This window comes from Triturus cristatus, chromosome 6, assembly GCF_964204655.1.
Source record: "Triturus cristatus chromosome 6, aTriCri1.1, whole genome shotgun sequence".
Classification (NCBI taxonomy): domain Eukaryota; kingdom Metazoa; phylum Chordata; class Amphibia; order Caudata; family Salamandridae; genus Triturus; species Triturus cristatus.
The window spans coordinates 194,204,228-194,218,928 of record NC_140589.1 but is presented as its reverse complement, the minus strand read 5'-3'; the positions used below and the strand labels follow the sequence as shown (position 1 = coordinate 194,218,928).

The 14,701-nt window shown below is 41.3% G+C and overlaps 1 protein-coding gene across 1 annotated transcript in view; it reads left to right on the top strand.

Annotated features, from left to right (window-relative positions):
- LOC146816624 (cytochrome P450 2K1-like) overlaps positions 1 to 14,701 on the top strand; it is a 220,796-nt gene that overhangs the window by 39,787 nt on the left and 166,308 nt on the right. Inside the window, exon 2 of the mRNA XM_085610499.1 lies at positions 4,170 to 4,332. Within this exon, the coding sequence (XP_085466625.1) occupies positions 4,170 to 4,332 (163 nt within the window). The remainder of the gene's footprint in view (positions 1 to 4,169; positions 4,333 to 14,701) is intronic.

Genomic DNA, 14,701 nt, shown 5'->3' with positions numbered 1-14,701 from the left:
TTTGTTTAAAAAACCCGTTTCTAAGGCCCGTTTTGTCACCTCACTTATGATGTTACTTATCTCTTGTGTGGGGTCCCTGCTGAGTTTAGCATAATTACCTTCAACTGACAACTGTGCTAGGATCTCTTTTTTGTAGTCATCCACGTTCTGAAGAACAATTGCACCGCCTTTATCCGCGGGTTTAATCACGATGTTAGTGTTCTTTTTTAGGGTTTCTAGGGCCTCCCGTTCCAGTTTGCTCACGTTATATTTCACATATTGTCTTTTAGTCAATATGGAATCAATGTCCCTCATGACTACCTGTTCGTATGCCAGCAATTTATGTGACATAAGGTGAGTAGGTGGATTAAACTTGGAAGGTGGTCTAAGTCCACTGCCTGAGAAAACCGGGTTGTAGGGAGTCTTAAGGAAATAGTGTTTCAAGCGGATTTTCCTAAAGAATTGGTGCAACTCAATTTTCAAGTTAAAGGTGTTAGGCATGGAGGTTGGCACAAAGGAGAGGCCTTTCTCCAGGATTCCCTGTTCATTAGGTGTCAATGTATAGCCTGATAAATTGACTATCGGATTCTTGGGTGCATGGACTACCATCTGTAGTGCTGTCGTCGTATCTGTATTTCTCCATGTGTCTCCTGTTGAAAGTGTGTTTGTTTCTTCATTTGACCCCTCCCTTGATTCCATGTTCCTCCTCTTGGGCCCCTGGGCCTGCCCCAGGGGCGTCCCCGTCCTCGCTGACCCCACCATGGTTCCTCCACTAAAAAAGGGGGCTGTTGGTAGTTCTGCCCTGTAGGGGGTGCACCTGTGTCTGTACCTGAACTTGGACCTGCACGTTCTGTGTCACTATCAGGGTTGCTGCCGAACGATGATCCGGAGAAGGTTGTGTACCTTCTGAATCCACTCCTGCCTCTGCTAGAGAATGTGCCCTGTGGTTCCCTTACGTAATAGCCCTCCTGTAGGTATTGATAAGTAGTTCTTTTGTCATATACCTTGATGTCCCTGGCTACTTTGTCTAGTTTGGTAGCTTGTGTGTAAATGTCAAATTCACGAATGGTTCTTTCCAGCCTTTCTAAAGTTCCTTGGCATTGAGTAGTGCCTTGTCCTCAATGATCTCTTTTTTCAAATCGTGGATCTCTTTAGTTAGACGTTGCACTTCTTCCACCGCAGTTTCAATGCCAAGCACCATCCAGTGCCTGGAACAGTTATTTGAAACAAAGCTAAAGTTCTCTTTGAATTTTGGGTTATCAAGGAAAATGGCTGTAATCATGACACCTTTCCTTGCGTTCTACAACAATCCTATGTGATAGGACTACCGCATTCATTTTCTCAGCTACTGCTCTCCTACAATTTCTTTCTTGGAAAATGACAATTTGGAGGTAACAAAGAGATTCTTCTCATGCTTTGTCACCTCTGAACTTAAAATCTAATTTTCCTCTTTGGTGTAATTTACCTTCCTCTTGCTTCTACCCTCTGCCTCCGTCTTGGAAAATGTCCTCCTGGATGGTTGCATCCTCCTCCCTTGAGACTGCTTCATTTGTATTGTAAAAAGAAAGCAAATGAGTCTTTTGTGATGCATTACCGCCTTGCGGCAGGCAGGTTTGATTTGTGGAACATAGTTGCCAGTTGCATTATGCAATGCTGTGGCACAACGCATAGCTTTGCATCGTAGTGTAGCATTTGGAACATGTGGAGCATTCATGTGGCAATAAAATTTGCGGAACACACCACAACCTTTTTTGACACAAGTCTAGGTATTTTGAAAGAACTAGGGATAACACCTTCACTTTAATATTTGGATCACTATATCACTCTATAATTAATCAAACCTCCAAGTGACCTTGTCAATGCAATTGTACAAGTACCTCAGCCAAAGAAAAAGGTAGCTCTTTGACTGTGTGAATATAATTTTGCTCCATAAAAAAGTATGCATCCATTTTGATTCCTTTGATGAAAATCTTGAAACAAAAACATTAATTTATATGACATGATGTGTAACAGGTGACGTTTGACAAACTGAGAAAATTAATCGATGATGCTCTTGTAATAAAACCTTTTGTATTAGGTTGTGAGTATGTGCTATGGGACTCCATATTGCAATGGGGCATAATGCATCATGCTTACCCTAAATTACAAGGTTACAACTTTGAAGTGGAGTATATTCCTGGGGTAAGAACTACTCAAGCTAATTGTTTATCAAGATTGCGTCTTGATTTAGAACTGTATGAGTTTGCTGTTGGATTCTTTAGCTATTAGTGGTTTTGTTTTTACTGAGAAGGAATGGCTTGAATGAATGAAGAATTACATTATATTACAGACAGTTTGTGAGTTTTTTGTTAGACTGGACAAATGTGAAACGATTGCATGGTTATTTAGAAAACATTGTCCAAATTTCAGCAGGACTCACTATGGAGTTTACTACATGATAATTATGAGAAAACATTTTTGGTGGCCAGTGATGGACAAAATGGTTGGGAATGTTGTGGATATTTGTAGTGTGTGTTAACTACAACCTTTGGAAAACACATAACATTCTTTTTACGGGATTTGCTTGGGAGAAATTCGCTTTCGATTTTACTGAACCATTATTTGCATTACCACAAGACAGCATTTCCTAATTGCCATTTTAGACTATTTTTCCTAATGCATTTATTTTCTTTTGTTGGAACAGCCACCACTGATATTCAGTTTTTGAAAGGTATGTTTGAAATTGTAGGAGCTCCTACAGAATTATAACATTAATGGTGTGCAACTGTATAAGGACAGCAGTAGCCCGTGCAGGTAGGAGCGGTGAGGCCGGATGGGGGCGCGGATTTCGATAGATGACAGTGAGGGATTATTAAATAAATTATTTATTTTCCCTAGCCGTCGTCAGTCGAAATCCCCCCACGTGGCCTCACCGCCCCACCGCTCTTACCTGCGCAGGCCGCGGCTCTATAATAATATGAAGGTGCACTGAATCAAAGCAATTATTCAACTGGTTATTGGAGTGCACTAGCGTGTCAAAGAATTGCGCTCCCGTTGAGGAAGGTAGGAACAGAGCAACTCATAAACAAGAGAAAATAACACAAATATTCTCACTGTAAACAGTGTACCACAGGAGTCACTGTTTCAGTTGGAGACTGCATTTAAATTAAACACATGGATGGTAAAGGGGGTACATTTGCGTTTGGTTATCATGGACCTTTGTGTGTCTCATTTGTTACAAAATGATTAGCAGAGGTGGCTGATGGTAGATGGTTTTCAAATCTTTATATACCTAAAGTTATTGAGGATCAACCACAAGTGTTTTAGGCTTGTGAGTCAAACAATACTCAGGGTGTACCAGAGGAGGAAACGTGCTAAGATAATGTATGTATGGCTGGAAAGATTAGTGTGTGCAGTTTTAGTGACATTTGGTTAAGGAGATCTGAGAAACAACTTTTGAAGGCCAAAGGCTGTCATGAAGGCAGGCATGTTGGCAATCATGGAAATACCTGAATGCGCGAAGAGCTGCTTGTTTGTGATGATGTATTTGAGGATGCTAAACACACTAGCTGTGACGGTACTGAGAATATATATAATTCAGAGAAAATTATTGTGCGAAACGTATGGTTTAGTAACAAATAGTGGCACAGTTATTTACTTGCTAAGAAAATTGTGAGATTACATTCTGTCTTAAGTTGTTCTTTGTACATTTTTTTTTTTGCTTGTTGTTCAGTTGGGAAAGAGGGCTGTGATATCCTTTACGTGTGTTTATTTTTAATTTGGTTGTTTTGGTAGTGGTTATTAGTTAGTATATGGTATTCTTGGTATTATGATGCTCTTTGTTCCTGCCCTCTATGTCATGTTCTAGGTCTGGAACAGGTATCCAAGTTCCTGGGGCAGCATTTGGATGCTGCCTGGAGCTGCCTGGTCTACTGTTTCCAGACCGGTTATGGCTCAAATAACGTTAATTCTATTCTGTCGAAGTGTGATGTTTAAACATCAGAGCTCAGATACCACACATAGTTATTCTGTTTCCTTATTTCTCTTTGGCCCTTAACATTATTTGCCCCAGTACCATGAAACAAAACAGTGTATTTCTGCTTAATAAAACTTAATAGCACAACATAACAGATCTCCATGGTCAAAGAAATAGGTTGACCTATATATTTTTTTCATAGATTGTGAAATGAACACTGTTCTGTTTATTTCAGTTATCCAAGAAATATGGCTCAGTTTTCAGTATCCAGTTGGGAATGAAGAAAATGGTGGTGCTCGCCGGCTATGAGACTGTAAAAGATGCTCTTGTGCATCATCCCAACGAGTTTGGGGAAAGAGCGCACATTCAAATCCTTGAAGATATAAATAAAGGTTTTGGTATGTATTTCTCTAATCATTTGTCATATGATTGGACTGCTGAACCAGAACTGTGCCCCAGAAGTACTAAGTTATTTGTTTGTCGCAAGCCCTGCAATTTGGTAAATCATAGAGTTTGTGACAAGAAAATTTGTTTTTTTTAATGTACTACAACCATTTAGCAATTTAGTAACCTGTTACTGTATCATTAAATGGGTTTAGCAAAATTATATGGACTAGCTAATTTGGAACGGTTATGTTTGGGGTGTCCCTTCAAAATAGTGATTCTTTGTGGTATTATTAATGTTTTGCGACTTAACTGCAGTCGCATAACATTAACATCTAAAAGACACCTCAAAGGTGATGGCACTTTCTAAAAAAAAAGGAAAGGGATCCAGAGGGTGAAGTCTAAATTCAGGAGAATGTATTATTTGCTTATGTAAATATGTAATGGTGTCTCTTGATTGCCCATAGGGCAAAATATAATGGATAAGTGCAGTCAGAAAAAGAGATCTATAATTTTTACTTGTCTGGGAATGCTCCACCAAATTACAAATGTCCAATATTTTGTATCATTTTCCCACAGGTGGAAGAGCGGAGCCCATTTTACTGGACAAAAAATAAATTGCAAGAAAATGAATTATTCTTTGGTAATGGTGGGAGAGATTTGGTCAACTAGGAACCAAGCACCCCTTTGTAGAACTTGACGCGCTCAGAGTACCAAGGCAGAGCCTTCTCAAGGGAGGTGGTGTGGGCAAAAAGTACTTACTACCCACAGACTACTCAAACTACATAAGTCGGGAGGTGGGAATACCGGTGGGAATACCGGGGGTGATAACTTCTTAACAGTTACACCCCTAGCAAGCCCTGAAGTCCAAAATCCTAACATAAAATATAATCATGCTTACTTGCTTTGTCAGGTGGTCATCCCAATAATAAAAGCAGAAATGTCTCATGATAAACACTATTAAAATCACTAATGATGGTACCATCTTACAATTAAAATTTTTATTAAATGTGAATATCTACTGTTAACTCTGGCATTGCCAATAAAACCATTCAATGACATTCATTTATACATGCAATGATTCACTGCTTACGTTGCCCTTGTCAATAAAGCATTTCAGTATTCAATGGACTGTGCCCATAAGTTCTTTTCAACTTTTATATAATGCAGCATTTCGGCCTCTTCCCTTACCATAAGTCCCCCAGTGGACCTTTTTAACCGAGTGGAAGGTGAGGAGAGTTAACATTATATCAATCAATTTCAATTAACAGTCTTACCCATTTCGCTACACAATAAGAACCAGGAATCAGTGACTAGGGTTAGGAAGATTTATTGCAAATTAGCAATCAAGTTAAAGTACACAAATCTTAGCACCATGCTATAAAGATACAGAACAACAATTGGGAAACCTAACCTCCGAAAGATGTTTAGGTGACCCAGTATTAAACAAACAAGAAGTTCAGTCACATCAATACAAAATAATAACATCGATATTTGATGTCCAGAGAAGAGTTTTTGGTGCTCTCCTCTTTACATGAGTAAATCTTGAATTGTCTAAGTTAAAGTCCAAACTAAGAAGATGGGCCATTGGTCTAAGGAATCTCCCAATTCAGGGAACAGCAGAAAAATAGGAAAATCCAATGAAGTATGGGAAGTGACAAAAATAAAGTATAGGAAGTAAAAGAAATAAGGAAAGGTGTCAGCATTACAGGAGCTGGGTCAAAAATCTTCTTGGGTCTGGGGAATTCGAATGTCTAGCTTAAGCCACACGAAGCAAGAATCAAAGGGAACAAGCATAGAGGTCTAAACCTCTCATAGTCCAAGGAAATGTACTCCAAAAGGTCTGGAAAGATTCTGAACTAAAAAGGTGTGAACAATAGATTTTAGCACAGGAGTCTCCTGAGCAACACCCATCTGCACTCATCATTAGAGGTTCCATTGTCCTTTTCCATTCTCACGCTGTAAACTGAAACATCAGAGTATTATCCCACACTGATCATGGGAACGACATTGACCTTGTTCCACCACCCAAGGTAGCATCATTGCTGAATAGGACTCCTCAGTTACGCTCTAGCTCTCCATGTTCTTTCATCAAAGGTCTTCTTGTCAGGCATCCCTCTGTCGCTAATACAGATTTGTATCTGTTCTCAAACTAACAATGCATGGGAATACCTGCCATAGACTAGTCATGTCAGCAGAAATGGAAAACAGTATTATAGGCAGAGTGAAGACAGAGGCCTAGTAAAGGCAAGTTCAACTATTATATCGGTGATGCACATTTAATATGCAAGTGCACGTTTAAACATCATCATCAGAAAACTTTATTTTGGTTCAAAGACCATAAAAGTGCAAGTGCAATACAATTCATACAAGCAATTAAGAACAGACTGAATACCTTCAAACCATAATCTAAAATTCATCGGAAAAATGTATTGAGCATAGATGCTCCTAGGAATCTAAGCCATCAAAAGCCTAAGCCTATTCAGAATGGGTCGACATGGCCCGCTATGCTGCCTTAGTACCAGAGTTGCACTATGCCCAAAGCCGATTAGGGATTATTGATAAAACATGGACCAATAATCTATTTAAACAATAAATACTTTTTTAAGAGAAAACACAATAACATATACAGCAGTCTCACTCTATCAGCAGGACCTTCTGAGTGCCCACATGATTCCCAAAACTTTGCGACTGAGCAGGTTATCACTGGCCTGGAGTCCAATTTTAAAAAATGCGAAGGGCTTTGCTGTGACAGTGTTCCCAGTTGTTTTCAAATTGGTTCAAGACATTTTTCTCTAGGGCGGAAATACAATGGACAAACAGAAAATACATGAGCAATAGTCTCAGTGACAGAGCCGTAACCTGGGCAAAACTGGGAGGTAGTGTAAAGTTGTCTCCAAGAAGTTCAGGGGGAGGGAACCAAACCTGAACTACATGTAGAGGTTCCTGTCCTGAGGTATCGTGATAATCTTTAGGAATTGTTCATATGAATAAATTAATTTAAAATCCATGAACTCCATCGTTAAAAGACCTCAAGAAGGATAGCTAACTGAAGCCTGAGCGACCCAGCCCCAGTACTGTTTCTTAACTAGGCACGGTTAAACACAAATACATATAACTTTTGTCAGTACATTAGATTCATATTGCACTTGGCATACAGTAAAAATGTAAGAATCATCATGTGCAAGGATGGCTAGGAACCGATTGGAAAAGGAACGGGGCCCCTGATTCTAGTATGAACGTACCCTGACAGGGAAAATACAACTTTGAGAAACGACACACCTGGGCACGGTGGATTTCACATAGAGAAGGCACATCAATTCTTGACACTTAGCATGATAACTCTACTGTAAAAACAGCTCATAACAAAGTGACTTGTTTACTTGATTTATTTTTACATTTTTCTCGTTAATCTCTTTTTTTTAAATAAAAAAATATATATTTCCCATTATTGACGTTTGTTTCTAAAAAACACAGGATGTACTTTTTTCAATTAGTACACATGTTTTTGTGCTCTGTAAACCAATTGTCAAGAAATCACAGTTGTCATATTTTTCAATTCATTATTACATTCAAAAACATTTCAACGATCTCTCTGATCAAATGATCAATATTTTAAAACCATTGGTCAAATTAATGATGTGCAGAGACTGGTGGCTTGTTGACAAACTAGGTGCGTTTCGGCATAGGCCTTCATCAGGACTCCGTCACAGTGGTTACTAAATGGAAAATAGACAACAATATAGTCCAGAGTTAATATGCCTGCTCAGTTAATTATAATAATATACTCAACTAGCAAGTACCTAATGTATATTTTTTTATAAGATTACTGTCCTAGGTATATCACGTTGACCCAGTGCCAACGGTTTAAAAACAGTGCTCAGAAAAAAGAAGGTGATGACCAATAGAATGGCCAAAGAATAGACTGAAAGATCCCAGTGTATTTCTCCATAAATCAATGATGTGATACTTATTTCTGTCCAGTGTCAGGCATGCATATTAAAATTAGCATAGATAAGACTTAGCATTGTCTGAACACCTTAACGAACGAAATCCAGAAATCTTTGCATCTCAAGGTTGAATATTAGTCTAAATCCTCATACATAATGGGTGTTTTATGGTACGAAACAACCACAAGCAGACTTTGCCAGATGATGTTTCTATTACTGCTGTGTGTTTGCTGTATAGCCATAGAAAGAAACAGTATTTTAGAATATTATTATTTCCATTTATCTACGGTAACTGGTTATTATACGAGGTGATAACCACTTTGATTTTATAGTACCTTATTAATCGCAATTAATTTCATCTCAAAGGTAACTAGTCCTCTGTATGTTCTGTCCTGTGTCGACCACGTTAGTTTAAAAACGGCGATTCTTAGGTCACTGATTAAAGAATTGTGAAAAGAATATAGAGAGAAAAAACAGGGAAATTTATTTGTATTCCATCGTATCTTAGTTAACCCATTCCGGGTTTTAATACCGTACATTAAATCAAAACATAGAGGAATGAGTCCTTTACTTCCCAGTGGGTAATCAAGCTACTTGATGCACGTGTATCAGAATGGACAACAATCTGGAAGTGTATAAAAAGATTTTATTAGCAATTTAAGGGTAAGCCTCCTTATAGATAAATTGTGATTTAATGGCTTTTTTTATACTAACCCTTAGATAATAATAATAATAATAATAATACTGGGTTTTATATAGCGCGACAGCTACCTCGCGAGGAGGTGTCCCGGCGCTAGTAGAACACAGAAGACCTGGGAGGTAGTTAAAATTAGCAATACAAGAATAAAAAATTAAAAAAGCTAGCGTAGTTGGTTAAAAAGCCAAGTTTTTAGCAGTGTCTTAAAACAGGATTCGGAAGGGGCCTGCTGAATTTCTTGTGGCAGGGTATTCCACAGAGTGGAGACGTTAGCCGAAAAAGTCCGACCCCCGAGTCGAGCCTTTTTCGTGCGTGGGATTGCCAGTTGAACATGGCAGTTAGACCGCAATGTGCGGGCTTGGGAGTATCTGGGAAGACGGTTTTTCAGGTATACTGGACAGGAGCCATGCAAAGATCTAAAAGCCAGCGTTAGTGCTTTAAACTTTATTCTGCTGGCAACTGGCAACCAGTGTAGAGATCGAAGGTGCGGAGAGACTGACTGCTTGAGTGGAATTCGCAGTAACAGTCTCGCAGCCGCATTTTGAACTACCTGAAGCTTTTGTGTCAGGTATTTTGGTTGGCCTAGGTAGAGTCCATTGGCATAATCCAGCCTTGAGGTCACAGTGGCGTGGATAACCGTTTTTCGGCAGTCTTCTGGAAGGAGTCTGAGAATTTTACGCAGATTTCTCAATTTGCTCATACAACAACCGGCAACTTGTTGGATATGGGAGGTAAAGGACATGCAGTCATCCCATCTCACTCCAAGATTTTTTGCCGTGTGACTGGGTGTCGGAGCGGGACCCATCTCCGACGGCCACCAAAGATTTGACGCGGGCGGGGAGCTCTTGCCAAAAAAGATAACCTCTGTCTTATTGGCATTAAGTTTTAATTTATTAGCGTTCATCCAGTGGGCTACGTCTTGATGACAGCCTTTGAAGTTAGAAAAGGACTCTTGCGTGATCTCGGAATACGGAAATACCAGCTGTGTGTCATCGGCATATGAAATTGCCTTGACACCCCAGTTGGCAATTAGCGTAAAGAGAGGAGCAAGGTAGACATTGAACAGAAGGGGGCTTAAAGCCGACCCCTGCGGGACTCCACAGCCAAGGGGCTTGGGTGATGACGAGATTGTTCCAAGTGCCACCTTCTGGGTTCTCTGAGATAGGTAGGAGTGTACCCAATCCAGCGCCTTATCCTTAATCCCTATCTCGGCCAACCGGCTGAGTAGTCTGGCGTGGTCCACCGTATCGAAGGCGGCCGACAGATCCAGGAGTACCAGCATAGCTGAGTTCCCTGCATCCATCGACCACCTGACTGACTCGGCTACCTCAATAAGCGCTGTTTCCGTGCTAAAGCCGGGCCGGAAGCCAGACTGTGTTTCATGGAGAATTTTGTTTACTTCTACAAATTTACTCAGCTGGCGTTGTATGACTTTTTCCAACATTTTTCCCGGGGCGGCTAATAGGGATATCGGGCGGAGATTAGTGAGATCTTCCGGGTCCCCGTTAGGCTTTTTCTTTAAGGGCAGGAGGGTAGCATGTTTCCATGCATCCGGAAATATGCCCGAAGCAATGGAGGAGTTCCAGATATGATGAAGTGTAGGAGTTACGAAGTCGGCTATAGAGCTCCATAATTTTGCAGGGCAGGGGTCGTCGGGGGAACCAGATTTGCATCGGAGCAGTTCTTTCCGTACCTCACTCACGGGGATATTGAGAAACTGGGTGAAAGTCTCACTTAGCTCGCTCTTATTCGCGAGGTCCTGTTTCACTGTTATTATTTCTGGTCCAAAGGAGTCGTAGACCTTTTTAATTTTTTGATCAAAGAACTCAGAAATTTGCTCGCAAAGCATAACTGTTGGAGCAACCTCCCTCTCAATGCACTTAGGTTTAAAAAAAGACTGTACTATTTTGAAAATCTGTTTGCTAGACTGTTCTGCCTGTAGAATCGAGTCTGCATAAAAACGTTTTTTATTTTTCCTAATAGCTTTCCGTAGATTTTTAGAGGCTTCTTTGTACCTAATCTTTTCCTCCAGACCATAGTTTGCTCTCCAGAGTCTCTCCAGCTTTTTACAAGCTGATTTCTCTATTCTTAGCGCCTGCGAAAACCAGGGTGCTGAGGGAGAGTCTCTTTTCGATAGTGCACGGGAAGCTGGCGCAATAGAGGAAACCATTTTTCCAACCCACTCGTTGAAGAGTTGAGCATCAATATTGGCGTTGTTTGTCAGGGATGGGGTATTCTTCTCCAGGACAGGGCCCATAGTCTCGGGGATCAGCTTCTTCCATTGTCTTTTTAGGAAGTAGCATTTACTGGACGCAGAAATGTCGTGCGCCAAGTTCAGTGTGAAAGGGACAAGTGAGTGATCTGACCAGGTCAGAGGGAGTGGATCCTCGGACAGCACATTTTTGATATTAGAGAAGATAAGATCAATAGTATGGCCCCCCCTATGTGTAGGGCCCTCATTGATCAGTCTAAGGCTGGCCGTGCTTAAAGTAGCTCTAAGTAGCTCTGCCATGGCACAGTCGGATTTATCCATGTGGATGTTAAAGTCACCTACCACAATAAAATGGGGGTGGAGGAGCGAGCTCTGAACAATCATGTCCAGTAGGGTAGATAAGTTAGAATCTGCGCCGCCCGGTGGGCGATAAATCACCAGTCCTGCTAATGAAAGCTGAGAACTTGCCTGAAAGCAGAAGTGGAGGCCTTCAATTCCTTGAGTAGTCGTAGGTGCTGAGGAGGTTAGTCTTAAGTGCTCTTTAAAAATGATAGCTACGCCACCGCCTCTTTTTGTCCCAGAACGGTTGGCGAGGCATATTTTAAATCCCAGAGGGACTGCCAGTGCAGTGGAGGTCAGGTTGCCTTCCTTCATCCATGTTTCTGTTAAAAACAGGATATCCCATTACTGTTCTTCAAGTAACAGCCAGACATCATCAGCATGTTTGGCCAGGGATCTACAATTCAGTAGTCCGGCTCTAATGCCTATCTGAAGTGGAGATTTGGGAATAGGAAGCCTCACAGAATTTACATTGCCAAAAACTGACACACAAGTGTTACAAATCTGAGGAGGGGCGAAGGTTAGAGGGTCTGTAGAGTGCGGACAGCATTTAAAGGGGGGAGCCAGAGCCTTTAGGTCCTCACCTGACCACACTATCCTTTCACTCTGAGATCCCTTGCCAGCAGCATGTCTGGCCCCGGCCGCGGTCTGGTCGCAGACGGGCGCAGACGGGCGCAGACGGGCTTGCCTTAGGCGCGCCTTCGGCGTGCAGACGGCGCCCCCGCTGCGCCCGTCCGCTGCGCTTCCGGTGGAAACACATGATAAATAGTGGCGGAGGTAGGGGTGTGGCCTGTCAGGTGGTGGGCGTGGCCTGCGTGTCCCAGGGCAGGGCGTCCACTCGAGACAGTATCCCGTGGCAGAGGGGGATGGAGGTAGGAAAGTTGTCAGAAATAGTAAAATAAAGTTTAAAATCACTTTAATTTACACAGTAAGACAATTTTAAAACGCTAGCTAGACTCTCCCGGCTTCCGCCTCAGGAGGTTAAAGTGTTCTGCCTCGCGCTAGGAGTGGCGCGCTATTTGAGCGTTCGTTGTCTAAAAAGGGGCGTGGCCTGTCAGGTGGTGGGCGTGGCCTGCGTGTCCCAGGGCAGGGCGTCCACTCGAGACAGTATCCCGTGGCAGAGGGGGATGGAGGTAGGAAAGTTGTCAATCACCTTGCATACACTCACGAAATAGTAAAATAAAGTTTAAAATCACTTTAATTTACACAGTAAGACAATTTTAAAACGCTAGCTAGACTCTCCCGGCTTCCGCCTCAGGAGGTCAAAGATATACGTGTATACCTCATAATATGTATCACTATACACGCTTGTGTACAAGTTGTTCAGGGAACGTATAGGTATGGAAGTCACATCAGTATATTTTGGCTCCTCCACAATTTCTGAAATGAAGCGAAGATATTTTACCCTAGGCAATTTCAGAAAATGATTGGGACTTTTTTATGTGAAAGATATGCATGAATTAGACACTTCGAAAGCATAGGGATTATTACCATGTGGACTCCCTCTATTCTGCTACCAGCAGAATACAATGGCACATCCACGTAGCTCATATCCTTGTGTCTGAACCAAGAATGAAATGAGTTTGTCTTTATCATTTTTATAAAACCTTGCTCAGTACTGCTTTCATAACATATGGACAAAAGGTTATGAACCTAATCGCTCGATATAAAATACTGCTCGGGTTCTACAGCACATTAATATCCCCTGTCTTGAGATATAAATTCCATCTACCGACCATGAATCTGTCTACTGGCTACTTGAGGTCCGACTAGAAACGAAAGGTCCTGGGTATTAATGTTAATCTTGGGAAAGTGCAAGTTCCTGAATAAATGCTAAGGAGCTTGATATCTCACTTAGGGGCATATCAGCAACAACCGGCGATAATTATCGCTAAGCACACTTAGCGCTAGGATAATTATCTCTGGCTAGCGTGGATTTTTATCGCTGAGATAGCGTGCTATTAGCAACGCTTATCTCAAAAGCGATAAAAATTCTCACGCTAACTGCCTAACATGAGATTATCGTTGGAAAATCAGCGATAAGCTTACGCAATGTGGCGTTAGCTTGTTGATAGGGACTCACAAACTTAGCCATGATATCCACCTTCCATAGGATATCATGGCTAAGTCAGTCCTGAAGCAGGCGTAAGGAAAGTAGCGATAACAGGGGTTATCGCTACTTTTGTTGCCGCTATGCTTCATAGCGTGGGGCTTGATGATAGGAGAAATGTCGCTTAGCGACATTTTTCCTGTCATGTCAGGTCAGGAACGCCCACTTTGAATCTCATTAGAGATGCAAAGCTGGGCGTTAGGAATTCCTATGCTAACGCAAGTTTTCACGCGTCAGCGTAAGCTTGCTAATTAGGCAATAAAATTATCGCCGCTTTTCGGCCGAAAATGGCCGCAAAAGCGGCGATAATTCCATCGCCTCGCCTTGCTGATATGCCCCTTAATTCTTATACAATGGCTAACTGTTGAGAACAGTGCTTACCGGTCGTATCGATCGATATTTTTTGCCTCTTCAAACGACACCAAAGGGAACATGAGCGTGGTTTTGCATGTTAAAAACTGCCACTGCCCATAACGTCCATGGAGTTTTACACTTCCAGGTTACGATACATGGCAGGGTCAATTTTGCCATTTCTACGGATGCCATCTTTGTATTCCTAAAGCTCCGTATGCTAAGTTAATATTGACTCGAGAACGGGTAAAGCTATCTTTGATTGTAAAGAGTATTAACAAACTTACGTGAACCTCAAAAAAATATATATGTGATCGTTAGTGTACATTATTCTACCTGATCTTTACCTGTTTTAGATACTCATCACACTGAGATAATTAACCCTGAGTGTAGATGCCATGTTGGCAAGGTCTACACTTCATGTAACCTTTTGATTAATGATTAATAAGCATTTTAGATGCATTCTGAAATGGGATACTCGACACACTGAGATAGTTGCCCATGAGTGTAGACGCCATGTCGGAAAGGTCTACACTACATGTAACCTTTAGATTAATAATTAATAAGCGTTTCTTTTTTGATCCCTAGCCAATTTTATCTTATTGGCAGTAGCTAATATTAAATGCTCTAACTATTTGACTCAGATCTAGTGAAGATCAGGGGTTTATAGTCACGTGTCCCTAAATTTTCTTATACGGTAGACTGAAGCATATAGGACCCATCT